This window comes from Carcharhinus amblyrhynchos, chromosome 19, assembly GCF_965287045.1.
Source record: "Carcharhinus amblyrhynchos chromosome 19, sCarAmb.v2.hapA, whole genome shotgun sequence".
In the NCBI taxonomy this organism is placed as follows: domain Eukaryota; kingdom Metazoa; phylum Chordata; class Chondrichthyes; order Carcharhiniformes; family Carcharhinidae; genus Carcharhinus; species Carcharhinus amblyrhynchos.
The window spans coordinates 681,116-701,977 of NC_137342.1; the positions used below are offsets into that span (position 1 = coordinate 681,116).

Here is a 20,862-nt window from a genome sequence, read left to right on the forward strand (position 1 = left end):
CAATTTGAACTAGTACTCTAGTTGAGGGGCTAAAACCCAGAATTCCCCAAAGATTTGACATATCCAGCATACTCTGACGCATGGGTCCACTGCAACGATTTTTTCTAGAATGACAGATGTTCATTTATGTACATAGACTAGTTTGATTTATTATTATTGTTCCAGGCTATCTGGAAATCAATTCTGACTAATGTTGCTGCCATTGAGGATGCCACAGATTTCTTCAAATCTGGAGCGGCTTCCATGGATGTGGTCAGGTAATTTTCTGTTTATACTTTATTTGTCTTGAACACAGTACTTTGCTGTCATGGTGACACATGAATATCCAATTAAATTTCACAAATTTTACGAAGTATGTTCTTTGCCCTTTTATTCTGGAAAACTGTGTAAAGTGAACTAAGTTTTGTTGAAATAATTGGTGTATGTATAGGCTGATTGAAGAAATCAAACAAAAATGCAATGGCCTGCAATTGGAGAATGAAAATGTTTATATGGCAACAACGTTTAATGATTTCATCCAAATGGTTGTGAGGAAACTAAGAGGAGAGGATCAAGAAGAGGAACTGCAGGTAGATTATGTAAGTACTGCAATGTTCATTGATCAGTTTCCCGGTCTCTGATATACAAAGAATTTAACTTATTACACTTTATAAAATTCATTCCAGTCTGCAGAGTGACCTGAGGTATCATTTAACTGCTGCACTTAGAAGACATTTTGAACCAAAGTAAAAGTTTCAGTTTTCATGGGGACTTCATTGCTTGAAAGGCCCCCAACTTTGAATTTCCAAACTACTGTTTAGTTTGTTAACATTTGTGATTTTATCCACAAAATCCTGAAAGAATGAGTCTGCCAACACATTCTTAGTCAAGGTCCCAATAACAAGACATTTTGGTTCTAATTTTCAGGTTACGATGGAAGTTAATAACATGACTGTGAAAATGCCACATCAGTGTTTCATAGATGGCAGGTTTACAAATTCTGAGGATGGAAAGACATACAAAACTATCAATCCCACTGATAGCTCTGTGAGTAACCGATCTTTAAATGAGGTTCATCAATATGAAAAAATGAATGGTTATTTTTAACTAGAAGAATATCACTGAGAAAAGGAGCCATGTCAAAGCTTTTCATCTTGTACTCATCAGGACACTTCTCCAGAATTCTGATATAAAGAGAAAGCAACAATTTAGATATATTGCATGTGAAGAAAATGTAAGTGGAACTGATTGGTGGAGGTGTTGCCATGGAGATATACCAGTTGTTGGTGATTGACAAATAACTGCCAAGGATTGTTTGAAATTTAAACTAGGAACTTTGACCCTGATCAGTGCATTGCCCTGGGAAATGAATCAGTGAATGACTGTCACTTATTTTGTTTAGCTGAAACAGGTACGATATGTGTATGTGTTTTTTCTGTCTGCAAGGAACAAGGCCCTGTCTGTTAATATCTGTAGCTTTCAGTACATGGAAATGCATTTTGAGGCCCAACTGACAATCTTGAATTGGTTGTAAATGTAACTTTTAGCACGTAGGATTATTTAGCAAATGTTGTCCAATTGTGGAATTGGACCTAATGTTCTACACTGTTTTGAGTTTTGCAGGCAAGGGCTGGTTGTGTACAGTCTCTATCTTGCACATTGTGAACAGCAGCTGGAGCATGATGTTTGATATGTTTTGCCAGTCTTTGGGACGTAACAACCCACATACCTATGTTATTGATGTTTTTCTCTTTTAATCCACAGGTGCTTCGGTCTGCCTTGTTGTCCTACAAGAGGCATACACGCGATGGGTCGTACAAGGGCTGCTCTTGGATATTTCGAGAGTAGCCTGGTGCTCCACCTCGTTAGTGTACGCTTAAACTGGACCAGATGCTGGGCAACACGACAGCTCAGTGACTATCACTGTTGGCTGTGCAGACACATGGATTTGGGCCAGTGCCTGTGGGAGTTTGCGCATTCTCCCCGTGCTTGTGTGGGTTTTCTCTGGGTGCTCCGGTTTCCTCCCACACCCCAAAGATGTGCTCTTAGGCTGATTGGTGTAACAAATTGTCCCTAAATTAGTCTTCCCTCAATGTGGAATGCCATAAGCATAGACAAGGGTCACGGCTGGAGAGGGGACTCGTGATGTTAAAATGGCGGCGCGGGCTCGTTGGGCCGAAGGGCCTGTTTCCCATGCTGTGTTGTTCTTTGTTCTTTGTTCATCACTTTGGCACTGAAGTAATCCTCAGTGCACCAAGAATTATGCTAACAACCAAATTTAAGATTTTCAGTTGAGCTCATTGTGGGGCATTTGCATGTACTGGAAACTACACATATTAATACATAGAGAGAAAGAACAGGTACACACATTGTGCACGTAAAATAAGTGACTGAATTATTCACTGAGTAATTCCCAGAGCAATGCCTTAATCAATCAGGGTCAAGCTACCTGGTTTAAATTTCAAACAATGCTTTGCAGTTATCTGTCACTTAGAATCATAGAATTATAGAACCCTACAGTGCAGAAAGAGGCCCTTCGGCCCATCGAGTCTGCACCGAACACAATCCCACCCAGGCCCTACATATTATACCCACTAATCCCTCTAACCTATACATCCCTGGACACCAAGGGGCAATTTCTTAGCATGGCCAATCAACCTAACCCGCACGTCTTTGGACTGTGGGAGGAAACCGGAGCACTCGGAGGAAACCCACCCAGACACAAGGAAAATGTGCAAACTCCACACAGAACATAACATAAGAACATAAGAAATAGGAGCAGGAGTAGGCCATCTAGCCCTTCGAGCCTGCCCCGCCATTCAATAAGATCATGGCTGATCTGTCGTGGCTCAGTTCCACATTCCCGCCCTCTCCCCATAACTCTTAATCCCCTCTCTTATCAAAAACCCATCAACCCACGTTTTAAAAATATTTAGCGAGGCAGCCTCCACCACTTCAACGGGCAGAGAATTCCAGAGATTCACCACCCTTTGAGTGAAGAAGTTCCAACTCAACTCCGTTCTAAACCGCCCCCCCTTTATCTTGAGGCTGTGCCCCCTAGTCCTACTGTCCTTTCTGAGCGGGAAGAGTCTCTCCACCTCTATCCTATCCATCCCATTCATCATCTTATACATCTCAATGAGATCTCCCCTCATTCTTCTAAACTCTAACAAGTACAAGCCTAGTTTATTCAGCCTCTCCTCATAGCTCAACCCCCTCAACTCCGGCATCAGCCTAGTAAACCTCCTCTGCACTCCCTCCAAGGCCAAAATATCCTTGCGTAAGTACGGCACCCAAAACTGCACACAGTACTCCAGCTGCGGCCTCACCAATGCCCTATACAGCCGCAGCAAGACCTCCCTACTTTTATGTTCAATCCCCCTCGCTATGAAGGCCAGCATCCCATTTGCCTTCCTGACCACCTGCAAGCTGGGTTTTTGTGACTCATGCACAAGGACCCCGAGGTCCCTCTGCACCGTCGCCTGCTGCAGTTTTTCGCCACGTAAGTAATAATCCTTCCTACCATTATTCCTACCAGACAGTGACCCGAGCCGAGAATCGAACCCAGGACCCTGGAGCTGTGAAGCAGCAGTGCTAACCACTGTGCTATCATGCTGCCCACTTAGTCCACTTGCCAACCAATCTGCACTCCCTTCTTCATACAGTATAAATAATTTTTTCCCCTTGTATCGGTCAGTAGTCTTGTGGTGTCCTGATGAGTGCAAGATGAAAAGCTTTGATATATCTCTTCTTTCAGCAATACTCAAGTTCTGTACGACCAAATGACTATTAAGGCATTCCTTACCCTGTAAATAACTAATAGTAACAGCAATATAATAAGGTAAATGGGGTTACTTGTGCTTTGTAATGGCCTGAAAATGTAGTGATACGAGCCTCGTGAGTTAGTAAATTCATCGGTCTGTTTGACAGGTAATCTGTGACGTGTCGTATGCATCGGTTGCTGATGTTGATAGAGCTGTGGCAGCAGCAAAAGATGCATTTGAAAATGGAGAGTGGGGGAAGATGAATGCAAGAGACAGAGGGAAATTGTTGTACCAGTAAGGGCTTTCTGATATTCCCATTACAGTGCATTTTCTCACATATTGTAAGTAATTATGTAAGTCGTTTGATTTGCTGACTTGTCACTGTTCATTTTAGTAGCAGCTGAGTTGTGGTGCAAAACAGGATTGAGTTCTAAAGACTGGTGGAATTTGCTGTCCATTTTCACCTATAGACATAACAACGGGGTCTTACAACAAACACCCAGATCAAGGAAACTTGGGCATTCATGTGCGCACATAATTATGCTCCACTTCAATTTCCTTGTTACATCTGTTTATCGATCTTTGTCACAAATACATCTTTGCACATTCTGATGGTTCCTTCTCCAGGCACATGAATTTCCTGCATTTGGTCAGGGCAGAAGTTTAAATGCAGCTCAAAGCACCACAGATAGTCATTTTCCTGGTCTCTTGCAATTCTTCTGAGCAATTGCTTTTTATTTCTCATTTAGACTTGCACGATATTTGAGAACAGAAGTTTTCAATCTTTTTGACCGAAGGATCCTGCTCAGATAGATAGATAGTTATCTCTGACACCCTTATCTGAATAATATAATACTTATGTTATGCAAGTGCTGCGTGTGAAGAATGCTTTAATGATGCCTTCAAGATGCAGGTATGAGTGAAATTGATGTGCATGCCCCTCCATGCAGATTCTGTCTACCCTTGTGTGCTCCCCTCCTTGGTGAGACAACCACACATGTTGTGGCCACACTCTGCTCCTGTGTTCCAGCTTGCACCAGGCCCATCTCTGACACTTCTCATTCGCTGCTGTGTTGAGTAGACAGTTTCACATTATTTTGCAGATCCACAGAAATTCTTTACATACCTCAGGAATCCACAGACCCTGGATTCTTTTAGAAATTATTTTCATAATTTTACGACAAAGCGCATGAAGCGTTGTAAAGTATCCATAATTGCATGTTCATATTCTTATTAACTTGCTGTGGTTAATGCGGATCAATGATGGATTGATAGCTTGAAGCTCCAGTTTTCATGCTATGGGAAGGCAGATACAGCGTGAATTAATGCTTTCCCAAGACTGACTGACTTACATAGATTTGTGCATTCCTGGTCGTAATAAGTTGGTTGGAAATCTGAGTTCAAATTAAATTTTTTTTTATTGGTGTTATAAGCTGTCTTACTTATGGCATTGCAATAAAGTTACTGTGAAAATTCCCTAGTTGCTATATTCCAGTGTCTGTTCAGGTACACTGAGGGAGAATTTAACTTGGCCAAATGCACCAAACCAGCATATCTTTTGGACTGGGGGAGGAAATGGGAGTGCTCAAGGAAACCCATGCAGATACTGCAAGAACATGCAGACCCCGCAGAGACAGTGGTCCAAGCTGGGAATCAAACCTGGGCTCCTCTAAGGCATGATGTGGATGTGCCGGCGTTGGACTGGCGTAAACACAGTAAAAAGTCTGACAACACCAGGTTTTAGTCCAACCGATTTGTTTGATAATAGACTCACAAGCTTTCGGGGTTAGCCCCTTCGTCAGGTGAATGGAGAGTTCTGGCCTCAGACAGAGCATATAAAGCACAGACAGTTTAGAGATTACTGATTAGAATGCGAATCCTTACACCTAACCTGCTGTTCCTCTAAGGCAGCAGTGCTAACCACTGTGCCACCTAATACCAACAAAATGGGGGCATAATGAACAAAATTTTGGGTGTAACTTTCTAATTCTGCCCTCATAAGAAAATATAGCACACAGTACTTTATTAGTAGAAAAGGTGAGGTGAATCCCTGTTCCTTTAACCCTGCAATCTTCTATGATATGCAGCTTTTTCCTGTTCCTAAGTTTCTGTATTCTTTTATTTATTATGTTCAACTTTAGACTCGCAGATCTGATGGAGAAGCACCAGGAAGAACTTGCCACCATTGAAGCCATTGATTCGGGAGCTGTGTACACACTTGCTCTGACGACGCATATTGGAATGTCCATTCAGACATTCAGATACTTTGCAGGATGGTGTGACAAGATCCAGGTACAGAACTAACACATGCCATGGATCTTCCATTTACTTATTAAAAGGAATGGAAACAGTAAGTTCTAACTGTAGTGATTCTACAGCTTGATACGAAATCATTACACTTTATTTAAAAATTTGCATTTCTTCTCTAAAACAAATTGAATGTGTTCTAAATTGGATCCATTGGTTCTTGGGAAAGCTAAGGTTTGTTTCCGCAAATTGGTGATAAAGCCCACAAGCAGAGACGCTCCAGATCAGAGGATATATGTGTCCATATTACTACTTTTTTTTCACATAGGCCATTGTTCCTACTAATTGGACTCTCCTGATTAAACATTACCAGCCCTTATTAATTAGCGGTTCAATTAAGGAACTTGAAATCTGACTTGGTTTTGTTAAAAAATTATTTCCTGACTAAAATTTTTGTAATTTTTGATGTCCTTTAGGGTTCTACAATCCCCATTAATCATGCACGTCCCAACCATAATCTAACATTTACAAAGAAAGAACCACTCGGGTAAGATGGTTAATTCATTCATCAGTCTATTTCATAAGTAGCCTGGAAATGTAAGATTTGTTTTAAGGGTGAATATTTGACTGAGGTTGGATTTAACTGCTGGCTTTGGTGTTTTGCAGTGTCTGTGCAATTATTATTCCCTGGAATTATCCACTCATGATGCTGGCATGGAAGAGTGCAGCGTGTTTAGCTGCTGGAAACACCTTGGTACTGAAACCGGCACAGGTAACACACCACAAACTTGTGTTGTTAATAATCTCCTCTTTGGGTTACCTTTTCAGTAGATAGGACAATTTACTGTCTGGACTCTGCTTGTAGTAGTGTTAACTAGACCTCAAATATCGATATGATAACAGCTGGAAATACTCAATCTGTAAATGTAGAACAAACCAAATTTCACCCACCCTAGTGATTTGCAAATCCGTGGGACACCATGGGGAGGAACTGCAGGAACCGGCAGTTCAAATGCTCTGCTAAGTGGAGTGTTAATGCTCTTTGGAGCTGTGAATTTTGAGAGAAACCTGAAGTCATCCAAAACTCTGGCAGTGTCTTAACTCAGAATCGCTGAATCACAGAATCTACAGTACAGGAGGAGGCCATTTGGCCATCTGGCTCTCTGAAGGAACATTCTACCCAGTCAGTCTCACTCCCCTGCCTTTACTCTGTAACCTTGCACATTGTTTCTTTTCACGTAGCAATCTAATTCCCTTTTGAATACCTCAATCTACCACCATCTTGGGAAGTTCATTCCAGACTCCAATCACCAACTGGGTGAAAGAATTTTTGTTCCCATCACTGCTACTTCTTTTGCTCATTATTTTGCATCGATGTCCTTTAGTTCTTGATGCTGTCTTGAATGGAAAAGTTTCTCACCATCAACCTTGTCCGTCCCCTCAGGGTCTTGAATATTTCTATTAAATCTCTTCTTCTTTTCTCCAAGGAAAACAGTCACAACCTCTCCAATCTATTCTCATAGCTACAGTTCTTTTTCTGGGAATCATTGCTGTCAATTTCCTCGCATCCATCTTTCCTCAAGAATGTAGCCAAGAACTGGATGCAGTCTTCAAATGAGGCCTAACTAATGTGTTATACAACTTCAACATGACCTCCTTACTTTTTGTACTCATTGCCCTGTTAATAAAATATAGTATCCTGTATGTTTTATTAATGGCTCTTTCAACACGCCCTACCACCTTCAGTGATCTATGTACATAACAACTGAGGTCGCTTTGTTCCTGCACCTCCTTTACAGTTTCTCTCTTTTTTACACTTATGTTCATATTCTTACTGCCAAAATGAATCACTATGAATCACTATGAAGTTCATAGCAAGCACTTCTAACAACCCTGTACTTGCTGACCTGCATTGGCTGCAAATCAGGAAGAGGCCATTTGTCCCTTTGAGCCTGCTTTGCCATTCATCATAATCCTGGCTGATCATCCAACTGAATAGCCTGATCCTGCTTTCTCCCTATAACCTTTGATCCCATTCACCATAAGCATTATATCTAAGCACCTCTTGAATACATGCAATGTTTTGGCATCAACTACTTCCTGTGGTAATGACTTCCACAGGCTCACCACTTTTTGGGTGAAGACATGTCTCTTCATCTGCATCCTGAATGGTCTACCCCGAATCCTCAGACTGTGAGCCCTGGTTCTGGACACTCCCACCATCAGAAACACCCCTCCTGCATTTACCCTGTCTATTCCTGTTAGAATTTTATAAGTCTCTATGAGACCCCCCCTCATTCATCTGATCTCCAGGGAAAAAAATCCTAAACTCCAGGGAAAAAAATCCTAACCTAGTCAATCTCTCCTCATATGTCAGTCCCGCCATCCCCAGAATCAGCCTGGTAAACCTTTGCTGCACTTCCTTGAGAGCAAGAACATCCTTCCTCAGAAAAGAAGACAAGCACTGCACATAGCTTGGCTGCACCAAGGTCCTGTAGAATTGCAACAACACATCCCTGCTCCAGTACTCAAAACCTCTCACAACGAAGACCAACATACTTTACTGCCCTGCTGCACACATGCTTACTTTCAGCGACTGGTGAACAAGGACATCCAGTCCTGCTGCACACTCCCCTCTCCCAATTTACAGCCATTCAGGTAGTAATTTGCCTTCTTATTTTTGCTTCCAAAGTGAATAACTTCACATTTATCCAAATTATATTGCTTCTGTCATTGATTTGCTCACTCACCCAATGTGTCCAGATGATGCTGAAGGATCTCTGCACCCTTGTCACAGTCCATCCTCCCACACAACATGGTATCATCGGCAAACTTTGAGATATTACATTTTGTTCCCTCATCCAAATCATGAATATATATTGTGAATAGCTGGGGTCCCAGCACCTATTCTTGTGGCACCCCACTAGTTACGGCCTGCCAATTTGGAAAGGACCCATTCATTTCTACTCTTTATTTCCTCCCTGCCAATCAGTTTTCTATCCATCCCAATACACTTCCCCCAATTCCATGTGCCTCAATCTTGCACAATAATCTCTTATGCAGGACTTTGTCAAACACTTTCTGAAAGTCCAAATCTACCACATCCACAGGCTCCCCCCTTTGAACACTATAAAGTTCTTATATAATGGATTCCAGAATTTTCCCCACTACCGATGTTAGGCTTGCTGGTCTATAATTCCTAGTTTTCTCTCTACCTCCCTTTCTGAACTTTGGAGTGACATTAGCTACCCTCCAATTACAGGAACTATTCCACATCCACTAATTCTAGAGCCACTTCCTTAAGTACTCTGGGATGTAGATTATCAGGCTTTAGGGATTTATCCACCTTCAATACCATCAATTTTCTCAGCACCACTTCTCTAATAATATTGATCTCCCTCTTTCTCTCACTAAATCTTGCATTCTCCAACATTTCTAACATTTGATTTGTGTCCTCTTTTGTGAAGAGGAGCAGGAAAGAAGGAGCCTGGAGAATTAGATATAATCTGAAACAAAGCATCTTTCAAAAGTTTAACGTAAAGGCATAAGACATGACAGGAGAACTCCATGCCAAGATTTGCTACTGTTGCTCTATGTGGCAGACAGTTCAGCTGGGGTCAGTATAAGAACAAGGAGCAGGAGTAGGCGATCTGGCCCTTCGAGCCTGCTCTGCCATTCAAGAAGATCGTGGCTGTCTTTTTGTGGACTCAGCTCTATTTACCCACCATAATCCTTAATTCCTTTACTGTTAAAAAATGTATCTATTCTAGCCTTTAAAACATTCAATGCGGTAGCCTCAACAGCTTCATTAGGGAGGGAATTCCACAGGTTCAGATTTGGGGGAAGAAGTTCCTCCTTAAATCAGTCATAAACTTGCTCCCCCTTGATAGACTAGTGGGACTGGTGGTGGACAAGTCCCCAGGACTGGATGGAATGCATCACAGGGTTCTGAAGGAAATGGCAAATGTGATAGTGGATGCCTCAGTGATTATTTTCCAAACCTCGCTAGATTCCAGGGAAGTGCCGCAAGATTGGAAAACGGCTAATGTTACGCCGCTGATTAAAAAGGGTAGCAGGCAAAAGGCAGGAAATTATAGGCCGGTTAGTTTAACGTCTGTTGTAGGAAAAATGCTTGAATCCGTCATCAAAGGAGAGATAGCGAGGCACCTTGAGAAAAATTGTTTGATAGAGCAGATGCAGCACGGATTCGTTAAGGGGAAGTCGTGTCTGACAAATTTATTGGAATTCTATGAGGATGTGTCTAGTGCGGTGGACGGAGGGGAACCGGTGGATGTGGTGTTTCTCGATTTTCAGAATGTGTTTGATAAGGTGCCGCACAAAAGGTTTGTACAGAAGGTTAGGGGGCATGGAGTTGGGGGTAGGGTGTTCGCGTGGATAGAGGATTGGTTGTCTAATAGGAGGCAGAGAGTGGGTGTCAATGGGTGCTATTCGGATTGGCGGTTGGTGACTAGTGGAGTGCCCCAGGGATCGGTGCTGGGGCCTCAGCTATTTACCATTTATGTAGATGATCTGGAGGAGGGAACTGAGTGTAGGGTGTCGAAATTTGCTGATGACACAAAGTGGAAAAGCAAATTGTGCAGAGGGTGTGGAAAGTCTGCAGAGGGATCTAGATAGGCTAAGCGAGTGGGCGAGGACCTGGCAGATGGAATACAATGTTCGCAAGTGTGAGGTTATCCACTTTAGCAGGAATAATAGTAGGAGGGACTGCTATTTAAAGGGTGAAAAGCTGCAGCATGCTACGGTGCAGAGGGACCTGGGGGTCCTTGTGCACGAGTCGCAAAAACCCAGCCTACAGGTGCAGCAGGTGGTCAGGAAGGCAAATGGGATGCTGGCCTTCATAGCAAGGGGGATTGAATATAAAAGTAGGGAGGTCTTGCTGCAACTGTACAGGGCACTGGTGAGGCCGCAGCTGGAGTACTGTGTAGTTTTGGTCGCCGCACCTGCACAAGGATATTTTGGCCTTGGAGGGAGTGCAGAGGAGGTTCACTAGGCTGATACCGGAATTGAGGGGGTTGAGCTATGAGGAGAGGCTGAATAGACTGGGCTTGTACTAGTTAGAGTTCAGAAGGATGAGGGGAGATCTCATTGAGACGTATAAGATGATGAAAGGGATGGATAGGGTAGAGGTAGAGAGATTCTTCCCGCTCAGAAAGGACAGCAGGACTAGAGGGCACAGCCTCAAGATAAGGGGGGGCGCAGTTTAGAACAGAGTTGAGGAGGAACTTCTTCACTCAAAGGGTGGTGAATCTCTGGAATTCTCTGCCCGTTGAAGTGGTGGAGGCTTCCTTGCTAAATGTATTTAAGACGCAGGCAGATAGGTTTTTAGTAGGCAAGGGAATTAAGGGTTATGGGGAGAAAGCGGAAAAGTGGAACTGAGCCACTTCACATCAGCCATGATCTTGTTGAATGGCGGGGCAGGCGTGAAGGGCTAGATGGCCTACTCCTGCTCCTATTTCTTATGTTCTTATGTTCTTTACTTGAGAAAGCTGAAAGGAGCAGAATGAATTCTGTGCATTGGACTAATGTTGAAATTAAAACTATTTTGGCATGCTTCTCAATGCATATGTGCTCATAACTTGTCAACTGTATTAAGTTAAAAACTGAGGTTAGGGCTACCAATACAAGTGAAATCATAGAAACCCTACAGTATAAAAGGAGGCCATTTGGCCCATCGAGTCTGCACTGACAACAATCCCATCCAGGCACTATTCCCAAAACCCCGGATATTTACACTGCTAATCCCTCTAACATACGCATCCTGGGACACTAAAGGACAATTTAGCATGAACAATCAACCTAACCTGCACTTCTTTGGACTGAGGGAGGAAACCAGAGTACCTGAAGGAAACCTATGCAGACACGGAGAGAATGTGCAAACTCCACACAGACAGTGACACAGCTGGGTATTGAACCCAGGTCCCTGGAGCTGTGAGGCAGCAGTGCTAACCACTGTGCCACCGTTTGGAGGAAGTTCCCAAACATTAAATTCACTCTAAAATGAAAGTGCCTTATTGGAAAGTGCTCTGAATTTCTCTATTGCTACATCTGTTGCTATGTTTCAGTGCATTGTTAGGTGGTTACTGGTCATCATCTTTTAGCAGTGCAGAGTAAGCAGTTGCATTTCCTTAGTGCTACCGCATTTTGTGAAGGCTAATGTAACCAAATGTGGGGATATGAAGTTGCCACATCCCCACAGTACCCCTGTGAATTTGGAAAGAGGGAGATACACTTTAGACATTAGTATTTTCAAAGTGATGATGTACGACATTAAAACAACATGCCAAGTGTTCATCATAATGTAGATTGCATAAGCAGGACAAAATCAGTGGTAGGTTCCATATGCGTCAGCTTGATAAAACAAAGGATTAGTTGAACATTTTTTAATACTCACAAGTTCTTCTCAAGGCTAGTTAAGCCTGAGCAACAAATGCTGGTCTAGCCTGGAATGCTCACATCACATGAAAGAATAAAAAAAGTTGCAGCAACAATGAGCAGGGTTAGTTTCAAGCTACGCAATTGTCTCTTTATATGTCTCAAAACGATCATATTGATTGTTAATTGTTTTATAAATTCTATCCAGCAAAATTTGTCAGCAATGGTCAACAGCACAATTCGATTTGGGAGGTAATTTTAACCTAACCAGGGCTTTGAGAAATGCAGCACCATTTTAACACCTTGCCTAGTTTTGAAATCAGTGGAGCTATAGACAGTGTATAAAATTAAAATTCTAGCCGATATTTGGACTTTCCCTTTAGTGAGTTAAGGTACAGTTGGCCCCGGATTTCCCTGTGGTGACTGTTTTTTTTTTCCATCCTAGGTGACTCCGTTGACTGCACTGAAGTTTGCTGAATTGACAGCACAAGCGGGTATACCAAGAGGAGTCATCAATATTCTTCCTGGATCAGGTGAACTGAAGGCAATAAATGGTTGAAAATATTTTGGAGGTGGAGAGTTTTGGGAATTACTAAATAGCTGCGTATTTCCATTCAATGCATGCAGTGAGGGGCTACTTGATTCTTTTCATGCCCCATCTCTTCCCCCAAACCCCACGATGCTGGGCTCTGCAGGAGGAGTGATTTTGTGGAATTAAGACCCTTGCCCAGGCAAGGAAAATCTGTTGAAACTTTGAGTTAAGAGCACCAGGTGCTGTTTAGAGTGAAGAAGGAGCAGGAATATGTTAAACAGAAAATAAAGTTTGAATGACGCTTGATGTAGTGAAAAGGATTTTCTCCCTACTCTGTGAGGGAAGCTGTTTTTGAATTTCAGAGCTGTTAGTTGCTAAGCCCTGTGGTACTGAGATAATAAGAACATAAGAAATAGGAGCAGGAGTAGGCCATCTAGCCCCTTGAGCCTGAAAATTGAGTACTATATTCCACGTGTAGCCTAACTAAAGTTCTATAAAGCTGAAACATGACTTGCCAATTTTTAAACTCAGTGCCATGGCCGATGAAGGCAAGCATACCATATGCCTTCTTGGCTACCTTCTCCACCTGCATTGCCACTTTCAGTGACCAGTGATAAAGAATCTTGTGAACTGCAACAACAATAATCTCTCCCTCAATGTCAACAAAACAAAGGAGATTGTCATCAACTTCAGGAAGTGTAAAGAAGAACATGCGCCCGTCTACATCAACGGGGATGAAGTAGAAAGGGTTGAAAGCTTCAAGTTTTTAGGTGTCCAGATCACCAACAACCTGTCCTGGTTCCCCCCCATGCCGTCACTGTAATTAAGAAAGGCCACCAACTCCTCTATTGTCTCAGAAGATTAAGGAAATTTGGCATGTCAGCTATGACTCACCAACTTTTACAGATGCACCATAGAAAGCATTCTTTCTGGTTGGAAGGGCTAGATGGCCTACTCCTGCTCCTATTTCTTATGTTCTTATGTTCTTATGTATCACAGCTTGGGTATGGCTCCTGCTCTGCCCAAAACTGCAAGGAACTACAAAAGATCGTGATTGTAGCCCAATCCACCAGGCAAACTAGCCTCCCATCCATTGACTCTGTCTACACTTCCCACTGGCTCAGCAAAGCAGCCAGCATAATTAAGGATCCCAGACATTCATTCTTCCACCTTCTTCTTTTGGGAAAGAGATACAAAAGTCTGAGGTCAATTACCAGCTGACTCAAAAACAGCTTCTTCCCTGATGTCAGACTTTTGAACGGACTTACCTTGTATTAGGTTGATCATTCTCTACATTCTCTATGACTGTAACACTACATGCTGCACTCTCTCGTTTTCTTCTCTATGAATGGTATGCTTTGTCATACAGCACGCAAGAAACAATACTTAGAACTTAGAATTTAGAACTTAGAATCCCTACAGTACAGAAAGAGGCCATTAGGTCCATCGAGTCTGCACTGACCACAATCTCACCCAGGCCCTACCCCCATGTTGCTACATAATTACCCAATAATCCCTCTAACCCATACATCTCAGGACACTAAGGACAATTTTAGCATGGCCAATCAACCTAACCTGCAAATTGTGGACTTCTCACAGTACGTTAAAACATGTGGCAATACTAAATCAAATCACTGTATCTGTACACCCAGATCCCTCTGTCTGTCAGTACTCTTAAGGATTCTGCCATTTACTGTGTATTTCCTCTCTGTATTAGACTTTACATTCGTCTGGATTAAACTCCAACTTCCATCTCTCCGCCCAAGTCTCCAGACGATCTCTCTACTGCTGTATCCTCTGATGGTCATCACTGCTATCTGCAAATCCACCAACCTTTGTGTCGTCCACAAACTTACTATCAAACCAGTTACATTTTCCTCCAAATCATTTATATATATTACAACTTATGATTCCCTTCTATATTTGCAGCAACAATGTCTGCATCCTGTGACTCCTGTTTGCCAGGTCTTGAACTGAAACGAGAATGTTAACATAGTTCTCATTTCCAAAAAGGACCAAGGACAACAGTGACCCTCCCAAACCACAACAGGCCTGAATTCTGAGTGCAGGTGTGAACCATTTCTAATGTGCCACACTAGTGTTTGTCATCCTCATCCACTTCCTTGCCCCCCTGCCTGCCTTCATGGCCATTAGTGCCCTCCCCGCCCCCAGTATTTGCACATTAATCCTCTTGTAGTTGCCTGCCCGCCCGCACCTCGTACCCCATGCCCAGTTTAACTTCGATCTGCTGAAGTGGAGGTGGTACGAGTCCCACATAGAGTCTGACACCCCCTGGACTACACCACCCCCGACACAGTACTGATCCGAATGGGTTAAGTGGATGGGTATGTGTGTCCAGCAGAATATGACTGCCCATAAGACTAACTCGGCATAGAGCTGCAGGGTGGGAACTCTTCAGCGCAACAGGAACATTGCAGCACTGTGGCAGGTAGGCTACAAATATGTTGCAATTACCTCAAAATCGGGAGCAAATTTTTCATTTTGTTAAGTCAGATGTTGTCAGTGTTGAGACTGTACCGAAACAGCTTATCTACAGGTGCACAAATTCTAATTCTGGAACACAAGTCTTTATTATCACAGCTGGGATGCTGTCAGGGCTTGTGGATAGGGCTCTGTCCAATGTGATCAGCCATTTCTTGGATATCATGTGAAGTGAATTGGACTGGCTGAAAATTGTCATCTGTGATGCTGGTGATTTGAAGAGGAGACTGAGCTGAATCATCCACTTGGCACTTCTAGCTGAAAATAGAACATAGAACACTACAGCACAAACAGGCCCTTCGGCTCACAAGTTGTGCCGATCACATCTATACCTACCAAGCCATAGAACTATCTGTAACTTCCAATGCCATTAGATTCCTTATACTCATCCAGAAGTCTTTTAAAGGACCCCAGCGAGTTCGCCTCTACCACCACCGACGGCAGCTGATTCCACTCACTCACTCACCACCCTCTGAGTGAAAAACTTACCCCTAACATCTCCGCTGTACCTGCTTCCCAGCACCTTAAACCTGTGTCTTAAAATGATTGCAAATGCGGCCATTTTGTTTTTTGGCTCCCCCACCATTGAGGGTTGGAATGTTTTTGGAAGTTTCTCTTGTTCATTAGTTTTCCACACAACCATTCATGGCTGGATGGGGCAGAATTGCAGAATTTGGGTCCGACTGTTAGTTTTAGGATCGCCTACCTGTGTCCAAGACATGCTGCTTGCATGCATGTAATCCTGTATTGTAACTTCAACAGATTGCTTCATGTTGCTCCTGGCATGCTCTCCTGCACTCTTTATTGAGAGTTGATCCCCAGCATGATGGCAATGATAGATGTGACACCTAGAACCTATGCAATATTCCAGCTGAGGTGTAACTCAAATTCAGCATATTGTCCTTGTTCTCTTTGCTCTTATTAATAAAACCTAGGATACTATTTGCTTTTTAACTGCACTCTCAACCTGTCCTAACACCTTTAATGAATTATGCACATATAAACCAGGTACCTCTGTTTTTGAACACCTTTACGGTTGTACCCTTTATTTTGTATTACTCCTCCATGTTCTTCCTACCAGAATGTATCACGTCACATTTCTCATATTGAACTTCATCTGCATCCATCCGTCTATTCCACCAACTTGTCACAGTTTACAATATGTCCTTCAGAACTTGGCCAGTTCAAATTCATCAACTGAGGAAGGATGGTTGATAGTAATACGCAGATGGTTTCCTTGCCCGTGTTTAACCTGCTGCTGTGAGGTCATGGGGTCCAGAGTCAATGGTGAAGACTATGAGGACCACTCTGCACCGACTGTATGGCACTGTGTTGCCACCTCTGGTGGATCTATCCTGCCATTGGAATAGGATGTACCCAGGGACAATGATGGAAATGCAGTGCTGTCAGCTGTTAGTTCAGTAATGTAATTACTGTGCTACCATACCTGCCAAAAGATTGCAACTATCAAACTGGTATTGATGAGAATAAGAACATAAAAACATAAGAAGTAGGAGCAGGAGTAGGCCATCTAGACCTTCGAGACTGCCCCGCCATTCAATAAGATCATGACTGATCTGAAGTGGCTCAGTTCCACTTTCCCGCTTTCAAATGTTTAATCAGAGTCTGATTACCACAAATGTTTTCTAATCTTTCACATTTGACCCCAGGTGGCCTTGTCGGACAGCGACTGTCGGAGCACCCAGATATTCGCAAGCTGGGGTTCACAGGATCCACCCCAATTGGAAAAGAGATCATGAAAACGTATGTACAAAACCTATTTTGGCATATTCTACAGGGACAATGTCAAACCCTCCCCCACTTTTTCCAAAACATGTAGGAGCCGGGAGAACGAAGAATGGATTGTATTGGGATTGTGGAATGGAGAATGACTCTGTACTGGGTATTTGTTTGGCAATCTATACCAGTTGTGAGAGCTTCTTCCTCCTAACAGATTTCTAGCCAATCCATACAGATTTAGTGTTTGGATACTTCTATATTAGAGATTTTACACTCAGGCAATCTTCACTCTCAACTGCACGGCATGCAACCCAAACATTCCTGTGTAAACTGCACACAAACTGGCAAGTGCACAGCCATACGCTGAAAAACTCCAACGTGTGCCCACACAGACATACTGCTGACCTGCAGGGAACTTTGTTAATTCACACACAGTGTCGATTAAAAGGCTAATCCATTATTCTGAAACAGTAAAAAATATCCATATCCAATTTTGAGTTTTGCAAGCATGAGCTAGTTTTGGTACGTTGGTAGCTTATCTGTTGCGAGCAGCTGAACGGTCTTGCTGTTTGATACGATCCATAAGTATGGAAGCTGTATGTCCCAAAGACTGGCAGTTATAACAAACAGCATGTCTCTTTTGGCTGTTCGCAACAGGCAAGGTACCTATTATACTCAATCTGTCCCGTGCTTGTAAAATTAAAAGTGTCCAACATTAAATGTGATTCCACAATTGAACAATGTAGTAAACAATCTTCAGTGTGATAGGAATTACGCTGGCAATAAATTGAAGATTACCAGTCAGGCTTGCAGTGCAGTGTACACACGCATGCTAGAAGCTATTTAGGACCCTGCCTGCAAATAGAAAGAACATGTACAACTAAGTTTCAACTAAACAAAATGACAGCCATTTTCTGGCACATTCCCATTGACCAATCAGAGTTAACCTGCCTGGTTTGAATTTAGTAAAAAGTCTGACAACACCAGGTTTTAGTCCAACCTATTTATTTGATAATATACTCACTAGCTTTCGGGGTTACCCCCTTCGTCAGGTGAATGGAGAGTTCTGGCCTCAGACAGAGCATATAAAGCACAGACAGTTTAGAGATTACTGATTAAAATGCGAATCCTTACACCTAACCTGCTGTTCAAGACCTGAAGTGGCTGATAATGTGAGTGGAAGGAGCACTGATCACAGTTTAAAGAGATGTGTATTGTCTCCAGACAGTACAGTAAGTGAGGTTTTGCAAACCCAGGCAAGTCATGGGGGTTACAGATAGTGTGACATGAACCCAAGATCCCTGTTGAGACCGTCCTCATGTGTGCGGAACTTGGCTATCAGTCTCTGCTCAGCGACTCTGCGCTGTCGTGTGTCGTGAAGGCCGCCTTGGAGAATGCTTACCCGAAGGTCAGAGGCTGAATGCCCGTGACCACTGAAGTGTTCGCCAACAGGAAGTTGCCTGGTGACTGTCGAGCGATGTTCATTCATCCGTTGTCGTAGCGTCTGCATGGTCTCCCCAGTGTACCATGCTTCGGGACATCCTTTCTTGCAACGTATCAGGTAGACAATGTTGGCCGAGTTGCAAGAGTATTTACCATGTACCTGGTGGATGGTATTCTCACGTGTGATGATGGTATCCATGTCGATGATCCGGCATGTCTTGCAGAGGTTGCTGTGACAGGGTTGTGTGGTATTGTGGTCACTGTTCTCCTGAAGGCTGGGTAGTTTGCTGCGAACAATGGTCTGTTTGGCTGCGGGAGTTTTTCCACAAACCCCAAGAGGCCAGCAACGAACACAATGAGACAGTCGATGAACCAGAACAGCCGACAGAGAGATCCGCAGTGCAACAGCCTAAGAGGAAGGAATCCAATTGGACTCCTCCGGAATGCCGCTGCCCTCGACTGGACTTGTATGCCCAAACCATCAGGAGGTGCGTTAACACCAGATTCATCAGCCGCACTCACAAGACAGCCCCGAACATCACCCAAGCACAACGCAACGCCATCCACGCTCTCAAGACAAACCGCAACATTGTCATCAAACCAGCAGACAAAGGAGCGGCCATCGTCATACTGAACAGAACGGATTACTGTAAAGAAGTGTACCGACAACTAAACAATGAGGAACACTACAGACAATTACCCACAGATCCGACCAAAGAACACACTCGTCAACTCAACAATCTGATCAAGACCTTTGATCCGGACCTTCAGAGCACCCTCCGTGCTCTCATTCCACGTACTCCCCGCATTGGAGATCTCTACTGCCTCCCAAAGATACACAAGGCAAACACACCTGGCCGTCCCATTGTATCGGGCAATGGGACTCTGTGTGAGAACCTCTCCGGCTACGTCGAGGGCATCCTGAAACCCATTGTACAAAGAACCCCCAGCTTTTGTCGCGACACTACGGACTTCCTACTGAAACTCAGCACACACGGAGCAGTTGAACCAGGGACACTCCTCGTCACAATGGATGTCTCAGCGCTCTACACCAACATCCCCCACAACGATGGCATTGCTGCGACTGCCTCAGTACTCAATGCTGACAACTGCCAGTTTCCAGATGCAATTTTACAACTCATCCGCTTTATCCTGGACCACAATGTCTTCACCTTCAACAACCAGTTTTTCATCCAGACACATGGAACAGCCATGGGGACCAAATTTGCACCTCAATATGCCAACATCTTCATGCACAGGTTCGAACAAGACTTCTTCACTGCACAGAATCTTCAACCGATGCTATACACTAGATACATCGATGACATTTTCTTCCTTTGGCCTCATGGTGAACAATCACTGAAACAACTATATGATGATATCAACAAATTCCACCCCACCATCAGACTCACCATGGACTATTCCCCAGAATCAGTTGCATTCTTGGACACACGCATCTCCATTAAGGACGGTCACCTCAGCACCTCACTGTACCGCAAGCCCACAGACAATCTCACAATGCTCCACTTCTCCAGTTTCCACCCTAAACATGTTAAAGAAGCCATTCCCTATGGACAAGCCCTCCGTATACACAGGATTTGCTCAGATGAGGAGGATCGTGACAGACACCTCCAGACCCTGAAAGATGCCCTCATAAGAACAGGATATGGTGCTCGACTCATAGATCGGCAGTTCCGATGCGCCACAGCGAAAAACCGCACCGATCTCCTCAGAAGGCAAACACAGGACACAGTGGACAGAGTACCCTTCGTCGTCCAGTACTTCCCCGGAGCGGAGAAGCTACGACATCTTCTCCGGAGTCTTCAACATATCATTGATGAAGACAAACATCTCGCCAGGGCTATCCCCACACCCCCACTTCTTGCTTTCAGACAACCACGCAACCTCAAACAGACCATTGTTCGCAGCAAACTACCCAGCCTTCAGGAGAACAGTGACCACAATACCACACAACCCTGTCACAGCAACCTCTGCAAGACATGCCGGATCATCGACATGGATACCATCATCACACGTGAGAGTACCATCCACCAGGTACATGGTAAATACTCTTGCAACTCGGCCAACATTGTCTACCTGATACGTTGCAAGAAAGGATGTCCCGAAGCATGGTACATTGGGGAGACCATGCAGACGCTACGACAACGGATGAATGAACATCGCTCGACAGTCACCAGGCAACTTCCTGTTGGTGAACACTTCAGTGGTCACGGGCATTCAGCCTCTGACCTTCGGGTAAGC

The 20,862-nt window shown here is 43.7% G+C and overlaps 1 protein-coding gene across 1 annotated transcript in view; it reads left to right on the forward strand.

Annotated features, from left to right (window-relative positions):
- LOC145355253 (mitochondrial 10-formyltetrahydrofolate dehydrogenase-like) overlaps positions 1–20,862 on the forward strand; it is a 120,685-nt gene that overhangs the window by 87,855 nt on the left and 11,968 nt on the right. Inside the window, exons 9-17 of the mRNA XM_080207122.1 lie at positions 166–257; positions 431–578; positions 907–1,026; positions 3,910–4,037; positions 5,885–6,035; positions 6,467–6,537; positions 6,657–6,762; positions 12,829–12,916; positions 17,088–17,181. Of these exons, the coding sequence (XP_080063248.1) occupies positions 166–257; positions 431–578; positions 907–1,026; positions 3,910–4,037; positions 5,885–6,035; positions 6,467–6,537; positions 6,657–6,762; positions 12,829–12,916; positions 17,088–17,181 (998 nt within the window). The remainder of the gene's footprint in view (positions 1–165; positions 258–430; positions 579–906; positions 1,027–3,909; positions 4,038–5,884; positions 6,036–6,466; positions 6,538–6,656; positions 6,763–12,828; positions 12,917–17,087; positions 17,182–20,862) is intronic.